General features: G+C 33.3%; 2 protein-coding genes across 2 annotated transcripts; one reads left to right on the forward strand and one right to left on the reverse strand.

Moving 5' to 3' along the window:
* The first annotated feature begins 2,220 nt into the window (after positions 1-2,220).
* LOC132058458 (steroid 5-alpha-reductase DET2) lies at positions 2,221-4,226 on the forward strand. Its single transcript, XM_059450952.1, has 2 exons — positions 2,221-2,757; positions 3,716-4,226. Exons 1-2 carry the CDS (start codon positions 2,356-2,358, stop codon positions 4,100-4,102), a joined length of 789 nt encoding a protein of 262 aa, XP_059306935.1. The 5' UTR covers positions 2,221-2,355; the 3' UTR covers positions 4,103-4,226.
* Positions 4,227-5,447: 1,221 nt separating this feature from the next.
* LOC132057024 (acetyl-coenzyme A carboxylase carboxyl transferase subunit alpha, chloroplastic) lies at positions 5,448-12,385 on the reverse strand. Its single transcript, XM_059449455.1, has 12 exons — positions 12,182-12,385; positions 10,381-10,732; positions 10,201-10,275; positions 9,260-9,367; positions 8,968-9,128; positions 8,746-8,860; positions 8,515-8,669; positions 7,654-7,705; positions 7,502-7,570; positions 7,052-7,129; positions 5,863-6,976; positions 5,448-5,779 (listed from the first exon to the last, which is right to left on the reverse strand). Exons 2-11 carry the CDS (start codon positions 10,720-10,722, stop codon positions 5,864-5,866), a joined length of 2,268 nt encoding a protein of 755 aa, XP_059305438.1. The 5' UTR covers positions 10,723-10,732; positions 12,182-12,385; the 3' UTR covers positions 5,448-5,779; position 5,863.
* Between the last annotated feature and the right edge of the window lie 6,168 nt (positions 12,386-18,553).

Here is an 18,553-nt window from a genome sequence, read left to right on the forward strand (position 1 = left end):
GCACAAAAATAAGTAGGGTTCTATATGAAATATTGAAGTTCCGGAGTCTAAAATCATGATTAATATGCGGCTAAAGCACGTAAAAAAGTGTGAAAATGTAATAAGAGGCAGTTTTGGGAAAATAGGGACTGATATAGTGTAGTATTTTACTGCACTAAAGGGGAGACGGAATACCCTTTAGCACAGTAATTTCTTTGCGCTAAAGCACTTAACGGAAATTACTGCGCTAAAGCACTTAACGGTGCCGTCACAGTTAAGTGCTTTAGCGCAGTAAATTACTGCGCTAAGGCAATTTTGTCATTTTTTTTTATTGGGGTATTTTGGTTCGAAAGCCTTTTTTGGAGTCGTTTCGGTTCCGGACTCTCCTTCACATTACCGTTGGTAGTCCCGTATCATTAAGATTGTCATCACGTGTGGATTAGGAGCCTGTTTGGATGGGCTTATGCCTATATGTTCGTTTTTTATAAGTAAAAAAAAAAAAATAAGTTGGGGTAGTCTAACTTATTTTTTTTGGCTTATAGTTCGTTTTCAGAACTTATAATTTCTTTTAGATAAGCTAAGTCAAATGGAAAAATTTTTTTTGAGCTTATTTTAAGACAAAATGACTTTAAGTTTGATCGGTCAACTAAAAAAAAAATTTGAAAAACAAATTTTTATAAGCAACTTATAAGTCAATCCAAACGGGCTCTAGATATGGTGAGATAAACACTTTACGGACTTCTTTTCCAATATATCAAACATTTAGTCAAGTGAAGTGTTGCTGGGATTTGACTATTACGGACTTCTTTTCCAATATATCAAAATTTAGTCAAGTGAAGTGTTGTTGGGATTTGACTATTACGGACTTCTTTTCCAATATATCAAACATTTAGTCAAGTGAAGTGTTGTTGGGATTTGACTATTTTTTTTGGTAATTGTTTCCTGAAAAATACAGAAGATGTTTTCTTAAAATGTGAAACAGCAAAAAGGTCAGGTTCTCATAAAAACTAACACAAAATTCCACCCCCACCCCCCGACCCCCCGCCACCCCAAAAAAAAAACACTCACACAAACTTTTATACAGTTTCTTAGAACTATCCAAGTACCAAAATTAAAGGAAATAAATTGTTCTTCGTTTATTAAATTCTTAATATGAGCTTATTCTAATTTTAAATATTTAACTTTAATTATAATTTTCCAATAATAATTCTATTTTCAAATAGTAAAAATATTGATTCAACAAAAATTGTAGGCATACCAAGATCCATTCCTTGTAATCTTAGTCACACCTAAATCCCAGTTGATCTCAACGTATTAAATGCTACTCATCTTTTTCGTCTCTAATGTCACCGCTCTAAAATATTCGACGAGCTGCAGAATTAACATAAATCATTATCATAAGTGATGCTTAATGGAGTAAATACTCATAATTACACACTAGTAATAAGTTTCTGCAATTCAAATATGGAAAGAGTTTCAAGATACTAATTCTACATGGAGTAAAATACTCATAATTACATGCTAGTAGTAATTTTGTGCAATTCAAATATGGAAAGAGTTTACATAAATGTAGTTTTTATTTTGGAAGAACTCCTGTGGCATTATTAGGTGAAATATTATAAATATAATTTTATAATAATTCGAGAAAAATAGTAAATGACAATTTGTCTATTGTTGAGTCTTTTAATGAAGGTTAAAAAGTTCAATCAATATTTTTAAGGCCTTCGTGCTTTTAATATTGTATAGGTTAGAATTATGTATGGACTGATAGTATAACAGAGGGTAATATTAAACCTTTTTCAATTGCAAATCTCCCTATAACAGCATCGTTGGGTCTAAAACTATTTAGCTGTTATAGTGAATGGTTATAATACACTTATAACAGTATTGACATTTAAATAATATTTCGCTCTTTTGTCAAATCTTAAGCTTAACAATTTGTATGGAAAATCTTTAGTGATGGAAATATATATTCATATAATATTTTTGTCATAAATAATGTATTAAAATATTAAATATTTGATCAAAATTTCTAGACCTATTATTGCTAATATTTGAGATTCTTCTATAAGGATGATTAATTATTATATTACCAAAAAAATATAACTGTTATAAAAGGATAACTTTACAAAAAAGACATATTGTTATAAAGACTGTTATTGTTGCTATAAGTAAAAAGCCTAATAAATGTAAAGTCGGTTCTAGAAAAATTTGCCTGATATTAAGAGGTGATGTGGTATGAGGATAGATATGAGTGTGCAACCATATGAAAGTCAACGATCTCATCATCTCTATAAAGCAGCATTTGGACTGAGTAATCGAAGTTGACAACAATTCCAAATTCTCAAAATCCTAAAAAATCAGGTCAAATCCACCATGTTCTCAGATCAAAATCTTTACCACTATAGTCTCCTTTCTCTCTTCCTAATCGGACCACCAACTTTCCTTGCTTGTCACTTCCTCGCTGCCCCTTATGGTAAACACAACCGCCCTGGTTGGGGACCCACCATGTCACCACCATTAGCTTGGTTTTTAATGGAAAGTCCAACACTTTGGCTTACACTTCTCTTATTCCCTTTTGGTAAAAATTACACCAACCCATTATCCTTTATCCTCATTTCACCTTACCTTTTTCATTACACTAATCGTACCATTATTTACCCAATTAAACTCTACTTCACTCGCCAGAAAATCAAGAATGGTTTACCGGCGAGTGGTTTTCCGGTGAGTGTTGCGTTGATGGCTTTTGGGTTTAATCTCTTGAATGCTTATGTGCAGGTATCCTCTCATTTCTCCCTTACTTTTCCCACTAAAAATCTACTTCACTGCCTGTCGCCGGAAAATCAAGAATTATTTTCCGGCGAGTATTGTGTTGATTGCCTTTGGGTTTAATCTAGGGAAAATTACGCTCTATGTATATTGGGAGAAAATATTTACACGCTTTGAGCCATATTTTAAGTTTGTTACCTGATTTATCCATATTCGTGTATAAACACATTTTATACACTTTCATGCGAGGTTGATATTATATAATACTCACTTCATCCCTCTCAAATTATATGACGCTCTTTTCTTTTTTATTTTTGTCCAAAATAGAACGTCCTTTTTATATTTATTAACAATTCAACTTTAAATTTACTTTATTACCTCTAATGAAATGATTTTAGGGACATAAATTTCTATAGTTTGTCCAAAAAAATTAATTTTTTTTTATTTTTTAAACTTCGTATCAAGTCAAACACTTTCGTATAAAATGGGATGGAGGGAGTACTTTTATACAAGGTGGACACATTGTTTACCGTATGTGTATAATGTTTGTATATCGTGTGTATGAACATTGTTGCCAAAAAACAAACAAAAAAAGTTACTACCTTCGGTCCCAATTTATGTGACACCATTTGAATTAACACGGAGTTTAAGAAAGAAAGAATTATTTGTGGTCCAAAATAGATCTTAGATATTTGTGTGGTTGTAAATCGTCACATAAACTTAAATTATTTGTAAATATAGGATGATAACATTCTTTTGGGACAGACTAAAAAAAAAGTGTGCTACATAAACTGAAATAGAATCAGTAATTTTGCCAATGTGAGATGAAAATATGGCCTATGTAGGTGTAATTATTAGTTATGCAAATGTAAGCTGAAAATATGGCCTATGTAGGTGTAATATATTATGTTGGGTTGTATGTTTTCTTGTAAAAATCCCTTTAATTTATTGCATGCTTATGTTTCAGGCTAGATGGGTGTCTCATTATGCTGATTGTGATTCTAATGAGTGGTTTTGGATCCGGTTTTCCGGCGGATTGGCGGTTTTTGCTAGCGGTATGGTGATGAATGTTTGGGCTGATAAGGTGTTGGTGGGCTTGAAGAGTGAAGGTGGTGGATATAAGATACCAAAAGGTGGGCTTTTTGAATATGTGAGTTGTCCTAATTATTTGGGTGAGATAGTTGAATGGTTAGGTTGGGCTTTGATGACTTGGTCTTGGGCTGGGTTTGGGTTTTTTCTGTATACTTTTGCTAATTTGGTACCTAGAGCTCGTTTTAATCATGAATGGTATTTGCAGAAATTTGGAGAAGATTATCCTAGGAAAAGAAAAGCTGTTATTCCATTCTTGTATTAAGTTTTTTAGGAGTGGATGTGATTATGCAATGTAATGGCTTCTGTGAATGTTATTGTTTTTGGACTATATGTCTGTGGTTTACTTCGATATTTGACATTTGAGCCTTCTCTAATATTTGATTCAATTTGAGCATAAGAAAATAACTTTACAAAGATTTTCATGTGTTCACTGTTCTGTGTTATTTTCGTCAATCTGCTGTGGAAAGAGTCGTATAACAAAAATCGTATTTGTAATTGACCATAAAATAACTCTTCCTTGTCGAACTCTAAACTAAAATAAAACGAAAGTTCAATGGTAGAGAGTGTGCAATAGTGATGTTTGGACAGTTGCATTAGTGTTGGGCATTGCAAGTTCAATTGTTGGATAAACTCATTTTATTATACGTCCAAATTCGATATGGCAGACTTAAAATGTCACCTACAGACGCTTTGCACCCAATTATTTTGGAAAATGCTGGCATCCTTTGTATTATCGCGGCTACTGACACAGAGTTAGCCGATGCTTATTCCCCAATTACCATCAGAGCTCCAAAGCATGGATGTGATGTATTGAACAACTGCTAATTTGTTTTCACTGAAAAAACATTTAACAGTAATAATGGGACAATTACTCATCTGGACTTTAGTTTCCAGCACTTAACATAGCCAATGTTTTGGAATAAGCTTAATCTCTTCACATTTACTCGATGTTAATCACAAAGCCTTAGTTATCCTTATAAAGTTCATGCAAACTGTTGTGCTTGTTAGGACTGCATTTTGTGTACTACCAACTTTTCCATGCTAAAATTAGTACATGGAGAAAGAGAAATTATACATCATGATCTTGTGCTTCTTAGAGTTGAATTGGTGTACTACGAAAAGTACACTGAAGTAGACAAACAAAGGGCTTCATCAGTAGTCTACATGAGTCAGTTAGTTGTATGATATGCCACGAAAGTGTGACGACTATTGAATTCAATTCTTCTTTTAACTACACACTTAATCTTTGTGAGTTTTAATTTGTAACCATTGACGAGGATAGAGAGAGGATAGAAAAGGAGAACAAGCTTCGACAGCTTTAGGAGAGTTAGAATTGGAGATGCAATTAAAAAAATTCAAAAGCAAAAGAAGAAATAAAATAAAATAAAAAATGGAGTTTAACAGACATTGTTACTTAAGCATTCGGGTTTGCCCAAAGTTAGTGTTGCTCTCGTGATTGTTTAAATATTTGAGCAAAATCTATTCCGACATCTATAGGACAGTATTTTGACTTAAGCATTCGGGAATTTTGCCCAAAGTTAGTGTTGCTCTCGTGATTGTTTAAATATTTGAGCAAAATCTATTCCGACATCAAAAAAAGAAATATAGGATCAAAGATAACATTTATCACTTCATCAAATTATGAAAACTCAACCAGTAGGTATTTTGCAGCATGTTCTAACCTTCTCTCCAGACACATAATTTATACAGTATATCGTTGCTAAAAATGTCCATTAAAAGAACAGTTCAATCTAACTTAAACTCTTAAAACAAATGTTAATTATTCTAAAGAAACACAAAACAAAAATCCAGAAAAAATTGTAGCAGAGCCTAGTCCGAGAAAAGAATTGCAAATTGAGTGCACCACGAAGAAAAAGGCTCCATCTTTCACAGATTTGTCCTTTGCAAAAGCTAGTAGCTAACCTGCATCATGGTTGAACTGCAAAGAGTTCCAGAGTTATTCGATCATATGGTGAAACAGCAAAAGAAATCAAGAAATGAGGAGAAATTATACAAACTCACATCAGGCAAAGCTGCGGTTTGCATCTACATTAGCTTCTACTACTGATTTAGGAAGCAAACTTCCGTTAGAACCTTCAGGAGATTCAACGGTTTCCACGATCTCTGCCTTCAGCTTCTCGTGTTTCTCCTTCAATTCGGGGAAACTCATAGCCTCTGCGAGACTCTGCTTTATTTGCTGTTCTAAAGCCTGAATTTTTGCTTTTGATTCTGCATCTGCTGTCTTTCCAGCCTTCGCTACCTCCATCTTTAACAACTCAATCTTGATTTTCAAATCTGTGGAGCTCACTACGTCTTCCATAACCGTTGTAATTTCATTGTTAAATTCATCAATTTTTCTCTTGGCATCAGGAAGTGATGCTGGGTTGACATTCAAACCTAGAGATTCGAAAACGCCAGCAAATTCTGTCTCCACTTCATCTTTCAGTTGCACAATTTTCTCCTTTAGCCCCTGGTCTAGATCCATAGCTGTTGATACGCCAGTACTCTCGATTTCAGCCTTCAATTTATCAATCTTCTCCTTCAAATCAGGGCGATTCATGGTTTCCTTTAACCTCTTATTGATCTCCTCCTTCAATTTGTTTACCTTGCTATTTTTCTCTGAGAGCTTCTGGGCTTTAGACATTTCTTGTAACATCTCAAGCTTATTCTTTAGGCTAGGATAATTTGGAGCAGCAGAAATGTTTCTGTTGAATTCGTCCTTAAGCTGGTCAAGCTTTTCCTTCAGAACAGGATGCATTGACTGGTCGTTAGAGTTCCTTGTTTTTGCAAATTCTTCTCGCGCCATGACAAATTTTTCCTCCAAACCTAAAGCTTTAGCAGCCTCAGAAAATTCAAAATCAATTTCTCTTCTTAATTTTTCTATCATATCATTCAAGCCTGACTCTGGGATCTTCCCAGACGATTCCTTTGCTTTCAGGATCTCTTTCTTTAATTTTTCAACCTCATCCATTAACTCCACATCGGGAATCCCAGCTGGAAGAAGAGGTTCTTCTTTCTTTTTCATGTTGACCTTCCTTTTTGGATCAATGGGAATTCCCTCCTGGAAGCCACCGAGTTTTCGGAACTTAAGCATCCTGTGCCTTAACAACTCTTGGGTGTCCATTTTTGTAAGTTCCTACAAAGATGGATTGTGTTTTAGCAACTTTGCTGAAAGTACAATTTCTGGACACAGAGATCTTGATGTACTTACATCCATTGATTCTTCAATTGCAATTTTTATCTGCTGTGAAGTCCAATATGGATCAGCATGTGCACCACCAAGAGGCTCCTGCAACACGATAAATCATTTATTTACCACAGATAAAAGTGAATCACTCTTCTGTTTCAAATGACATACATTCACCCAAAATTACCAACTCTCAATGAATAGTAGCAAGGCAGATAATAAGCAATATGGTAATTCAAAGATTATGAAACATCAATTACGACTTCTCTAGGAGAGACTGCAAGGGTCAAAAACGGAAGACAACTCACAGATGAGAAATTCACATTTTCTTCTTTCTTTCTTTCTTTCATTTTTTTTTTTGCCTTTTAAATCTGATAGCTAATTGGAAAATATGCAAGTAATAAAGAAGAACAAGATTTTGATCAATTAGGCAGATACGGCAATGATGTAATATGGGCAGTAAAGTAGTATTACAGGGATGTAACCATCGGCAATTTGAAGCTTGCACAGCTCGGTGGCAGTTATCTTGAGTTTCTCAGCTGCCTGAAATGAAATGAAATGAAGCATACTCAGAATAATTTTTGCAGCTTTTCTTGATTAACACTTCAAATTTTAACTATAGCAACCTTGGGAGAAGCTTTTGCGGTCTTCCATAAAATTGCTGCACATGCTTCTGGGCTGTGAATTACAAGTGAGAATTGAGAATGGTAAGCATACATCACTATTTACTATGACATTCAAGAATAGCATACAGACAGGTGGGTCTGCGCAGGTAAATCAAAATATACAAAAGAAAGGTCCCAAAAGGATCTGATTTAAGGATTAAGGACGCATTACATCAAGATATTCACTAACTGTATTGCCCTTTTTAATAGTTATATTGCTGGAAAGAAGATTGCCCTCCCAGGTTTTTTTTCCACAGAGCTTATTGATTTGAAATAAGGTAGTGTAGTCCACGAAGATTATGAACATAAGGAATACAGAATCAATAGTTCAGCATTACAACAAACCAAACAGAGATTACGTTTTTCAAGTATTGGTTATCGGGTGCTTTATAGATACTAGTTGAAGTATTAAATTTGTTTTGGAAGTAGACATGGCCTACCACCTTCAAAATTGAAGAAAAGCGAAAACTATAATTTTATATTTTATTTATTTATTCCCTTTTTTTTTTTTTTTTTTTTTTGGATAACGATGGTGCCTGAGCCAACTTGCGCACACCTCGACTATTCCACCGGGTACCTGCTACCTCCCCACCAACCTCACACCAGCACAGATACTTGGTAACTCTGTCTGGCAGATAGAGAAGCTGAAACTATAGAATTTCTAGGATAGTTTCTTGAAAGCTTATGATTATAAAGGACAGGATGATGGCCATTCACCACATATTTAGTCTACAAGCAGTATATACATGTATCTACATCCATCTCAAAATTATATAATATAAGAATATTTGTTCCAGTAAAAGTCAACAGTTTTAGAGGCACCTGGCAACATAGAAGACAGCATTTTCAAGCATTAACAATTTATTAGCACAACCAATAGCCAGAGCTCCACCAGAACCCCCTTCTCCCATAACAATTGAAATAATTGGTACTTTCAAACCAAACATAGTCCTCAAGTTATGAGCTATGGCTTCCCCCTGCATGCAATACAAACTACTCAGTTAGCACTAATCAATGAGGAAAAAGCATGTTACATCAAAGTTGTGTACATACTTGGCCTAGTTCCTCTGATTTGAGGTCAGCATATGCCCCTGGTGTGTCAATGAAAGTGATAATCGGGAATCCATGATGATCAGCATAGTACATCATCCGCAGAGCCTTCCTATAACTGTTTAACAAGTATTATTTTCTTACTATTGTAGGATCAAATACTAAAAAGAGGTGGATTTAAACTGAAAAATATTCCAATCTCAAGCATAACGGAACCACACATACCCATGGGGTGTAGGCATCCCAAAGTTACGCTGTATGTTCTCCTTTGTGTTTCGTCCTTTTTGATGACCCATGAACATATAGCTTCTACCATTTATTGTGCCAAGGCCAGTGACAATGGCAGGATCGTCATACCCAGCTCGGTCACCATGAAGCTCCACAAACTGCAAGTTAGGCAATCACAATTTTACATTGTTAGAATTTCCAATAGTGATTACCATATGGGAAAGAGAACAGAAACAGAGTGCAATTTTAAGTTTATTGATAAGAAATAGAGTCATTGAATTTACTTGACCTTCTCAGTTATATTAAATATATGATCAAGGAAAGTCGGCCTGTTAGGATGCCTTGCAATATTCACTCTTTGTATAGGAGTCAGATGCGTGTATAGATCTTTTAGAGCCTGAAAAGGACAGTAAAGATGTCAGCATTACAAGCAACATTATATTGTTAGCTAAAATAATGTTGACCTTCGAGGCTAGAGCTAATAAAATGGTCTCAACTTCATAATATTGTACAAACATCATAAAAGAATAAAAGGAAAGTGTTGCAAACACGAATACTTTCTATCCTTTATCCAAGCATCCAACGCAAAATGAAACGGTGGGCATTTTTTATCACAAAATATTGAAAATTATAATTCTTTATTAGAGAACGGGATCTTATTAGAGAACGGGATCTTATGATTTCCCTGTGACTTCCTAGATTGCTCTTGTAGTCTTTTTAAGCTACCCCTAGCATGAAAAATATACACCCTTTACAGAGCACCAAATGATGATGATGCACTTGGAAGGGAATTCATTAAAGGACCGGCATTAGTTTCTCCACACATGGTAATATGTACATGGATGAAGACACATTTTCTTAGCAATTTATGTAATGCAACAAATTTTTCTAATTAAAATAGGAGAGGGCTGACCACATTTTGTTCTTCCTTTTTCTTTGATAATGATTACCTTAAAATACTTTTATTCATGTATAGCATTTTTTACAAAATAGCAAAGTACAGTCCAAATTTTCTTAATGTGAGGATGAAACTACCAATACTTTCTCATGGTATTAATGCTGATATTCAAAATAATCCGAAAAGGAAGTCTAAAAAGAAGATTGTGGAAACCCCTGGAAGGCTAGAACACACATCCAGTAGTAACTTTCTTAATTAAAGAAGTACACCAAGCAACCAAAAACCAATAGGATCATTCTTTAATTAGTGAAGGCCATTTTAGTCCTTCAAACCTGTTGATACTTGTTCTCGAGTGAGATAATTTGATCACTGAAATCCAACCCAGTTTCATTTGCCATCTTTTGGACCTGCATTCGAGAAACAGTTACAATTGACAAAATTTTCGATGTTTTATGTTGATGCAAGAGATAATCTTGAGACAAGAAATATGGCATTAGGTCATGAAACCTTACATCAATGATTTTTTTCTGCAGATCCATAAGAGGTTTCTCAAAATCCAATGTCACCGGCTTTGGCTTTTCTTTCAATGGCTTGAAAGGTGATAAATGACTGAGGACTCCACCCTTGACATTAAGGTCAGGATCCTCTGACCAGGGGTATTCATGCTTTTTTACCTTTCTGACCTTTGCAGAGACGGTAAAAACTCTCTTTTTAGAATCCAATCGTGCTCTCCCTAAGGCTTTCAGTGGCACACCACAAACACCATTTCTTGAGCTGCGAAGAAGGTCTGAAGCCGAAGTTTTAGAGGCCAAACTTCCACTGAAGGCCACAGGAGGATGTGAAGTTGAGGCCATTCTCCAGTTTCTGCGAATAGGTTAACCTAATCAATTTCATGTAAAGAGGGGAAAGTTCACAAATTTAGAATCTAAAAGATTATAGCCCTTCAATGACACGTTTGTGAAATCAATTAGCTTCAAATCAAAGTCCACATTTCAATTGGATACTTCAAAGCGTACACGAAACTAACAAACATAAATTTCACTAAGCATAGTTAGACCTGTCACCTATCTATGCATAGAAGCATATACAGACGCTAATCGAAGATTTAATTTGTAAGCACCCTTCAGGCAATAAAACTCAAAATCGAACTATATACGGTTATTGAACCAAAAACCAACGGTTACCGTGTACGAGCTAGAGATTGCAACAACAGATACCTAATAAATAACATTCACACATAAACACCAAAATAACAGAAACATCAAAGATCAGCACTTTCGAGGTAACTGGAACTGTTCCATAACATAAACATCAAGGATCAGCATTCTCGAGGTAACCTGTACTGTTCCATAACATAAAATGCATCCATATCAACACAAGAACCAATCAATCAATCAATCACTCAGTCACCTAATCAACTATAACTCAATCTAAAGCTAGTTGAGTATCCACTTTATGCATTCTCTATATCCATTCAGTTCTATCAAGGCACATTTCATCGAATACTGTTAAAACAATAGCATGATATTCTTTAATACAAGGATGGCAATGATTCGTTCAAATTTGACTATTTTTACACTGAAACCGACTATGCTAAGCTCACATAGGTGCACAAATACAAACAAACGTCAAAAAGGAAGAAATTTAATTGAATGAATACGAAATAGAGCACCACAATAACATTAGATTAGTGAATTTATTAAATAAAAACAAAGCTATACATCTATAATCAATCAAATTAAACCTATAATCAACGATTCATCAAAATTTGAATCTTTTCACACTAGAACCAACTATTCTAAGCTCACATAGGTCCACAAATACAAACAAACGAGGAAAAAAAAAAATTAATTGCATGAACATTACGAAATAAAGCATCACGCTAACATTAGATTAGTGAATTAATTAAACGAAATCACAAGTCTATAGCTAAAATCAAAGTTATGCTAAGCTAAAACCAAACAAACGAAAAAAAAAATAGAAATTTAATCGCATGACCATTACGGAATAAAGCACCACGCTAACATTAGATTAGTGAATTAATTAAATGAAATCAAAGCTATACAGCTAAAATCAATCAAATTAACAAGGATTCGTTCAAATTTGACTAATTTTACACTAGAACCGGCTATGCTAAGTTCAAAATAGGTGAACAAATACAAACAAACGAAAAAAAAAAAAATTGCATGAACATTACGAAATAGAGCACCGTGCAACCACGCTAACATTAGATTAATGAATTAATTAAATGAAATCAACGCTATACAGTTAAAATTAAATAAAAAATTAACGATCAAATGCAAGAAAACAAACCGAGAATGAGAGCTCCAGATTCGACAGAATAGAGAGAGATCTGAGGATTGGATGAGGAGAAGACTCAGTAGAGAGATATTAGTAGTTTTATGAAACAAAGAGCATCGAGAAGATCGTCGAAAAAAGAAAGAAAAAATCAGTGTGTATAGATATAGAGATAAAAGCTATGTAGAAGAAGCAAGCTTATGAGTGTTTTTGATTTCGAGTTTTCGATACTTCTTATGCTGAGGAGGAAAAGGGGAAGGGCAAAATGGGGAGAGTGTAGAATAATAAAAAACCTATTTGTTATTTTTTTTTTTTTTTTTTTATGAAGGTGTCTTCTCAATTATTACTACTCAAATAAAAAACGAGTACATGAGAAATAAAAGATGGTGTGAGTGTGTGACAGACCTCCATTTCATCGAACCAGATATAGAAATAGTTGCCCTAACTAAAGCGTGACCAGCTTGATTCATTGATTTTTCTAGCTAGAGAAATATATACTAATTGAAAATCTTTCATTAATGTCTTACGATCATAAACGAGAGAATCTAACTAAGAATTATTTGAAATGTTTCCTTCGAGCAGTGTGCTTGTTGTATATAGTTTTTCTCGGTAATTTTGATCAATTTGAGGGAATTCGTCCAATTGAGTATATTTGTGTTAAGTTTAATAACAGTAGGAGTATGATTAGCCCGATAGTATAATGAGGGACAAACTTAACTAGTCTAACTAGTCCCATTTATATGAAAGTGTTTGACTTGACACAGAATTTGAAAAATAAAGGACGACTTTTGAAACTTGAAAACAATCCGTAAAACTTTTTGTGGCTAGAGATCATTTCATTAGATGTAAAAACACATATCTTTAAAGCTGAATTTTTACTAAATATAAAAATATGTCATTTTTTTTAACTAATTAAAAAGGAAAGAATATTGTATAAATTGGGACGGAGAGAGTAATAATTAAAAATAGAGGGGTATTTTTGAACTTTTCTCGTATAAGCTATGCTGGAGAAGCAGCTTCAGCTTATTGTGAGTGTTTTGATTTCGAGTTTTCGATACTTCTTATGTGGAGGAGGAATAAAATAAAAGAAAAAAAAGGAAAGGGCAAAATGGGGAAAGTGTGAATAAAGAAAAAACCTACCAGTGTGCTTGTTTGACAGCTTTTCTCGGTTTGGCCGTTAAATATGTTGAACCGAAGCTGTGTTCTATCTGCCTTTGTGTCACTTCTTGACCTTTGGATTTTTGTGCACCTGTACCATATCCATTGCTTTTATTTATTTTGGAAATATTCATCAAAAATAAAAATAAAAAAGGCTTTCGTTTAGTTCATGATATTAATTGTAAATACTCATCCATAAAATAAAACTTGCTCATTTTACTTGTGACAATCTAAATCTGCTTTTTTATGTAATTTTATATATTACGATCATTGTTATTGTCCGATACAAACTTAGAGTGTTGACTCAATAAGTGTGAAGGATAACTATACCTATTACTTTTTTTTATGACAATAAAGTGCAAACTTAGTAGATTATACATATTTTAGAAACGTTTCAACTAATCATATATTTGTGTCGAGATAAAGGTATCAAATTAATCTACACCTACTAACAACAAGTACATCTATCGCTGATTTTTCTCTTATTTGAATTGAAAAGGTTGATTTCTATATAACTTTTTTTCCTCGAGATAATAATTAAAGCTTAAGATATTGAGAATCACATGTGTTTGAACGAGAATTTGATCAATTTAGATATGTGTAGTTCCTTGAATAACAATTTAAACAATTGTTGCAAATTGATATAATTATGCAAAAATCTTTTAAGCAAGTTCAGAAGTACTTTAATCATTAATGTGAACATTTTGTCAAGTAATTCTTACACATCGATAGTTCCTCTTTTGGGTTGGTGGAGAGTACAATTTGGGACAAGTTATTACAAAAAGGTTAAACAAATTTGGTACAGGTAATTGCAACACAAAAAAAAAAAAAGACACTTGTTTGTACTTGTCATCTAAACCGTATATAAATAAATTATTGCCAAAAGGGGGTTAACTTTACTTAATCTTTTGTATTTTAAATTTTTTACTTGAATAAATTAATAAGTGACTATATGGTATCATAATTGAGATAATTGTCAGGCATCTATTGTAATGTATTAACGGTTATACACGTGTTAGTTATAGGGCAAAATTTTGTTATCTCTATCACGTAGAGACGGCATTTATTATTATGATTATTTTCTTTTTTCTAACATTTACCCCCTACTTAACGTTCTTATGAAAACCCTTATGACCAGATGATATGAAAGTCAAAGTAATAAGTAGCAAGAATTACAAAAGAATTAAAGGAAAGCCGTAATATACCTTTTAAGACATTTTTGCTAGTAGTCAACTATGTTTGTTAAGTTTAGGTCCTTTAGGTAGGATTTATTGTTTCTTTATAATGTTTGATAGGTATACATATACTAACGTAGTAAAGTTTGACTTTTGTATTTAAACTGTCGAGGGAATTGATGGAACAGAAAAGCATTAAGTAATCTTTTAATTAAGTATACCATCTTGGGTCATAAATATTTTATCAGTTCATAAATTAAATTTATTTTAAAATAATTAGACACTAAAAATATAATAAACAACAACAATATATCCGGTAAATTTCATATGTGGGGTTTTGGGTGGGTGATGTGTACACATCCTTACTCCTACCTTGTGAAGGTAGAGAGTTTGTTTCAGGTAGATCTCGGCTCAAGTAAATCATATCAAATCAGGTATGAAAATGAAATACAATAATGAAGAAGTCATGTCAAAAATAATAAAGGAAAAGGCGATAGCAACAACAAATAATATGATAACTGAAGCAAAAAAACAAAAAACAAATAGGTAATAATAAAATTGAAGAACTAGATAGTAGGAGACTAATAATACCAAAATTGATAGACTAATCCTTGACCTCTATATCCTCTTAGAAAAAATAAGAAGTTATATATTACTTTTTCCCCACATTTACCTGTACTACACCAATAGCGAATTGTTAATTAATTAAGATGTTATAAAATTTTTTACCGTTTGGAAAAATTTTATTTTGACTTGTAAAACAAGGCCATAACTTTTTTGTATTTAAAATATGGGTGTTGCTCATGAAATTTTTGTGGAAATATGGAAAAGCGCAAAAGGAACTTGTGTTTTAATTCTGATAAGGCCTCCATATTAGTTTATGAAGTGAAAAAAAAAAAAATAATACAAAAGGCCCAATTTTTTAGGGGAAGCTCAAAAAATAAAGAGGGCCCAAACCCATGTAATTAAATCATGTGATAAATAGATTAAAAGGGGCCTATTTCTCATTCTTGTTCAAGAACTTTCAAGAAAGAAGATTGAGAGCACCACAAAGCTTAGCCATCAAGAAAATGAAAGAAAAAAATTGAGGTCCTTCAACTTTGATCCAAAATTTTTTCTATTTGAATTCCTAATTGGCCAAACACTCAACGTGGTATAATTATTTGAGCGAGAGAACTACGTTTGTGGCAAGTGGAAATTTGAGGAAAAGGTAAGAATTCACTCTTTTTAAAAAAGAATCTTATATATATGTTGTAGTATGTGGGAATGAATATAGAGTATGAAAATTTTGGGTCATGGGTATATGTGTGTGTGCCGAAAAATGGGTGTGGATGCAAAGGAATGGTCAAATTTTATTTATTATGTTAATTGTGTTGTAATGGCAATCAAATGGGAAGAATTCTAGTTCAAGTTGGCATGAAAATTTTTGACTAAGTTGTTGTAGGAAAATTTTGTGATTTTATTGTAGATTTATGAAATTATGGAAATGGAATTGTTAAGGTGTAAATTGTGGTTGTTGTTGATGAAATAAGAAGATGAAAAATGTGTTGTGAATGTTGTGTCAAAGGTTGGAGATTTCGGATGAATTCTGAGTCTTGGTGGATTTTTGTATTCTTTGTAAATGGTATGAAATGCGTTTGAATTGCACTTGAATGATCTTGAATTGGTAGTTGACATGTAAGAATCGATATCTCCTTGAAAATTCGGGATTGAATGGAATGTTGATGAATTATGTTGGAAAGGAAGGCTACTAATGTGGAATGCGTTTTAAATGGTTTTTGATGTTATTGGTTTGGTTGTTGGTATTGTTGGTGTTGTTGTTGATTGATTTGGCCGAGTTAAATTCTCAAAGTGTCTAATTTCAATGAGAATTTATAGAATTAAGGGCAATTTTGGAATTTAATGCCTAAACATCCATATTATGTTTGGCACATTATTAAGCTTGTTTGTAGACATTGGGCAGCTAATCATAGGTTGGATTTATCTTGAAGTTGGATTATTTGGGGAGCGTTTGAGGTATGTAAAGTAACCCTTTCTTTTTGGCATGCCTTAGTTAAAGTAGGCTATGATTCCACCTCTAGGAAAATTCCGCAATCCGAGCTTGTCTATGATTCGCATGTGTTTCCTTGGTAAAAATCATATGCCATAACATTGATCCTTATATCCTTGGAATTCAAAATTTGTAAAGATTTCATGAAAATTGATTTTGGTTTTGTAGCTTATTCTTTGTATTCCAAAAGTTCAAACAAACTTTCTCGTAAAAGACATTCTTTGAAATTTTCGTAGGAGTTTGTATGATATAGAATGAGTATATTTTCATAGGCGGGCCCAGTTCGGGTCTACACCGTGTGGGTCCCGCGACGTTCCTTTATGAAATTTTGACAACTTTTCAAAGAGAATGTTGTAATTATTATTCGATTTCAAATATGATTATTTTACTTATCTTTTGATTATGACAATGATTTTATGCATATGATTACTCACTACTCATTTCGTGCCCACTACCTTGATATCGTTCCTTCACGGGCTAGGTTTTGTTGTCGTGCGCATTATGATAGGTTATCTTGTGTTTATGGTTCGCGGAGCTCCTCATAGGTAGGGTTAAATGTTTGGTGTGATCTTGTGTATGGATATCTTTGTGTTGTGATATATGACGGGGATTCGGAGATTTGAAACTTTCTGGTGTTATTGTTATGGCGTCATGGGCGGTGCATGACTTATATTTTGAAGTAACATTTTGATATTTTGGAAATGCATTTACTTTACGTAACTATTTCGATTGTTTTTTACACTACCTTTTCTACTTTGCATACTCGGTACATATAAACTTGCGGACGCACGGTTGGTGAGTTAAATTTTATATTTCGGAGCCATATTTTGGTATATATTCGTCGATTTGCATTTGTATATATTTGTTCATTACGGCGGGGCCAAACGTCTATGAAGTTTGTCATGTGGACATGTTTGTGGGTTGTGGACGGTTGTGTTTGTATATGTTGTGTTTGAAACCATGAGTGCCCACATGTATATATACGTGGCCTTTGTGGTATTTTCCGGCGGTTATTTTGGATATAAAACAAAGGTTTAAAACCTGTCTAAATTTTTTCGAAATTATATAAATTTGAAACACGGCCTTGTCGGCTTCGCTATATTCATGGATGTGTTTGATATAAACGACAACGTGACATTTGTTTCAAATGCCTACGTTTTGTATGTGATTCGGATAATTGGGTTTGACAATCGGGCACTAGTCACAACAATGACATAAGACTTTTTAAGAAAAATATAAGACTTATAGCCTGTTTGGTAAAGTTTATTTTTCTCCAAAAGTATTTCTTTTTCTTTCAATAAGTGTTTATTTTAAAAAAGTGAGGTGTTTGTCCAAGCTTTTGGGAGAAAATAAGTGTTTAGTTCGAAATTTTCGAAGCTCAAAAAATATTTTAAAAACTTTTTTTTGAGAAAAATACTTAGAAACATTTTGTTAAAGCGCTAAAAATAATCAAAATATTTTTAAAATTAAGTAAACAACCGCTTTTGGCCAAAAGTATTATTTTTATTAAATTCAAAATCGATTTTAAAAAACTTGATCAAACAAACTATTACTTACACTAGACTGCTGCACTTATGGTTTATGTAAGGCAATCAAATATCTTTGAAATGACTATACATAAACTTTTTAAAAGACATATGATATGAACAGAAGTGAGAATAGAAATTTCAACGTTTGAGATGCAATACAAGAGTCCTATCAATATTATGAAGAATTAATGAGTAGCAATAAAGCAAAGACCTAATTGTTGGTACATTAAGAGCTTTAGAAAATGTTCTCTTTCGATGGAATCTATTTTCCGGTGGTCCTATAACCCAAAAGCATTTTCTCTTGAAGTTACCGTCATATTAAAGAGCTTAAAAGCTCTAATCAATGAGAATTTAGGAAGGGCAAAAGGCACATGGTTAGAATATTAAGCTTTTTGCACGTGCAACAGACTCTACAACAATGATTAAATTCAAGAAGCACTGATATTGATTTTTGTGAGGTGATAATTATTAGTTC

The sequence above is a fragment of the Lycium ferocissimum genome, chromosome 5, assembly GCF_029784015.1.
Source record: "Lycium ferocissimum isolate CSIRO_LF1 chromosome 5, AGI_CSIRO_Lferr_CH_V1, whole genome shotgun sequence".
NCBI lineage: Eukaryota > Viridiplantae > Streptophyta > Magnoliopsida > Solanales > Solanaceae > Lycium > Lycium ferocissimum.

What these genes read in the sequence shown, in the direction of transcription:
- LOC132058458 (XM_059450952.1), top strand. Translation starts at nt 2,356, where the DNA reads ATGTTCTCAGATCAAAATCTTTACCACTATAGTCTCCTTTCTCTCTTC. An exon ending in TCTTGAATGCTTATGTGCAG is followed by an intron (nt 2,758 to 3,715) that starts GTATCCTCTCAT and finishes CTTATGTTTCAG; the next exon opens with GCTAGATGGGTGTCTCATTA.
- LOC132057024 (XM_059449455.1), bottom strand. Translation starts at nt 10,722, where the DNA reads ATGGCCTCAACTTCACATCCTCCTGTGGCCTTCAGTGGAAGTTTGGCC. An exon ending in GGGATGCCTACACCCCATGG is followed by an intron (nt 8,861 to 8,967) that starts GTATGTGTGGTT and finishes CTTGTTAAACAG; the next exon opens with TTATAGGAAGGCTCTGCGGA. An exon ending in AATCAGAGGAACTAGGCCAA is followed by an intron (nt 8,670 to 8,745) that starts GTATGTACACAA and finishes TATTGCATGCAG; the next exon opens with GGGGAAGCCATAGCTCATAA.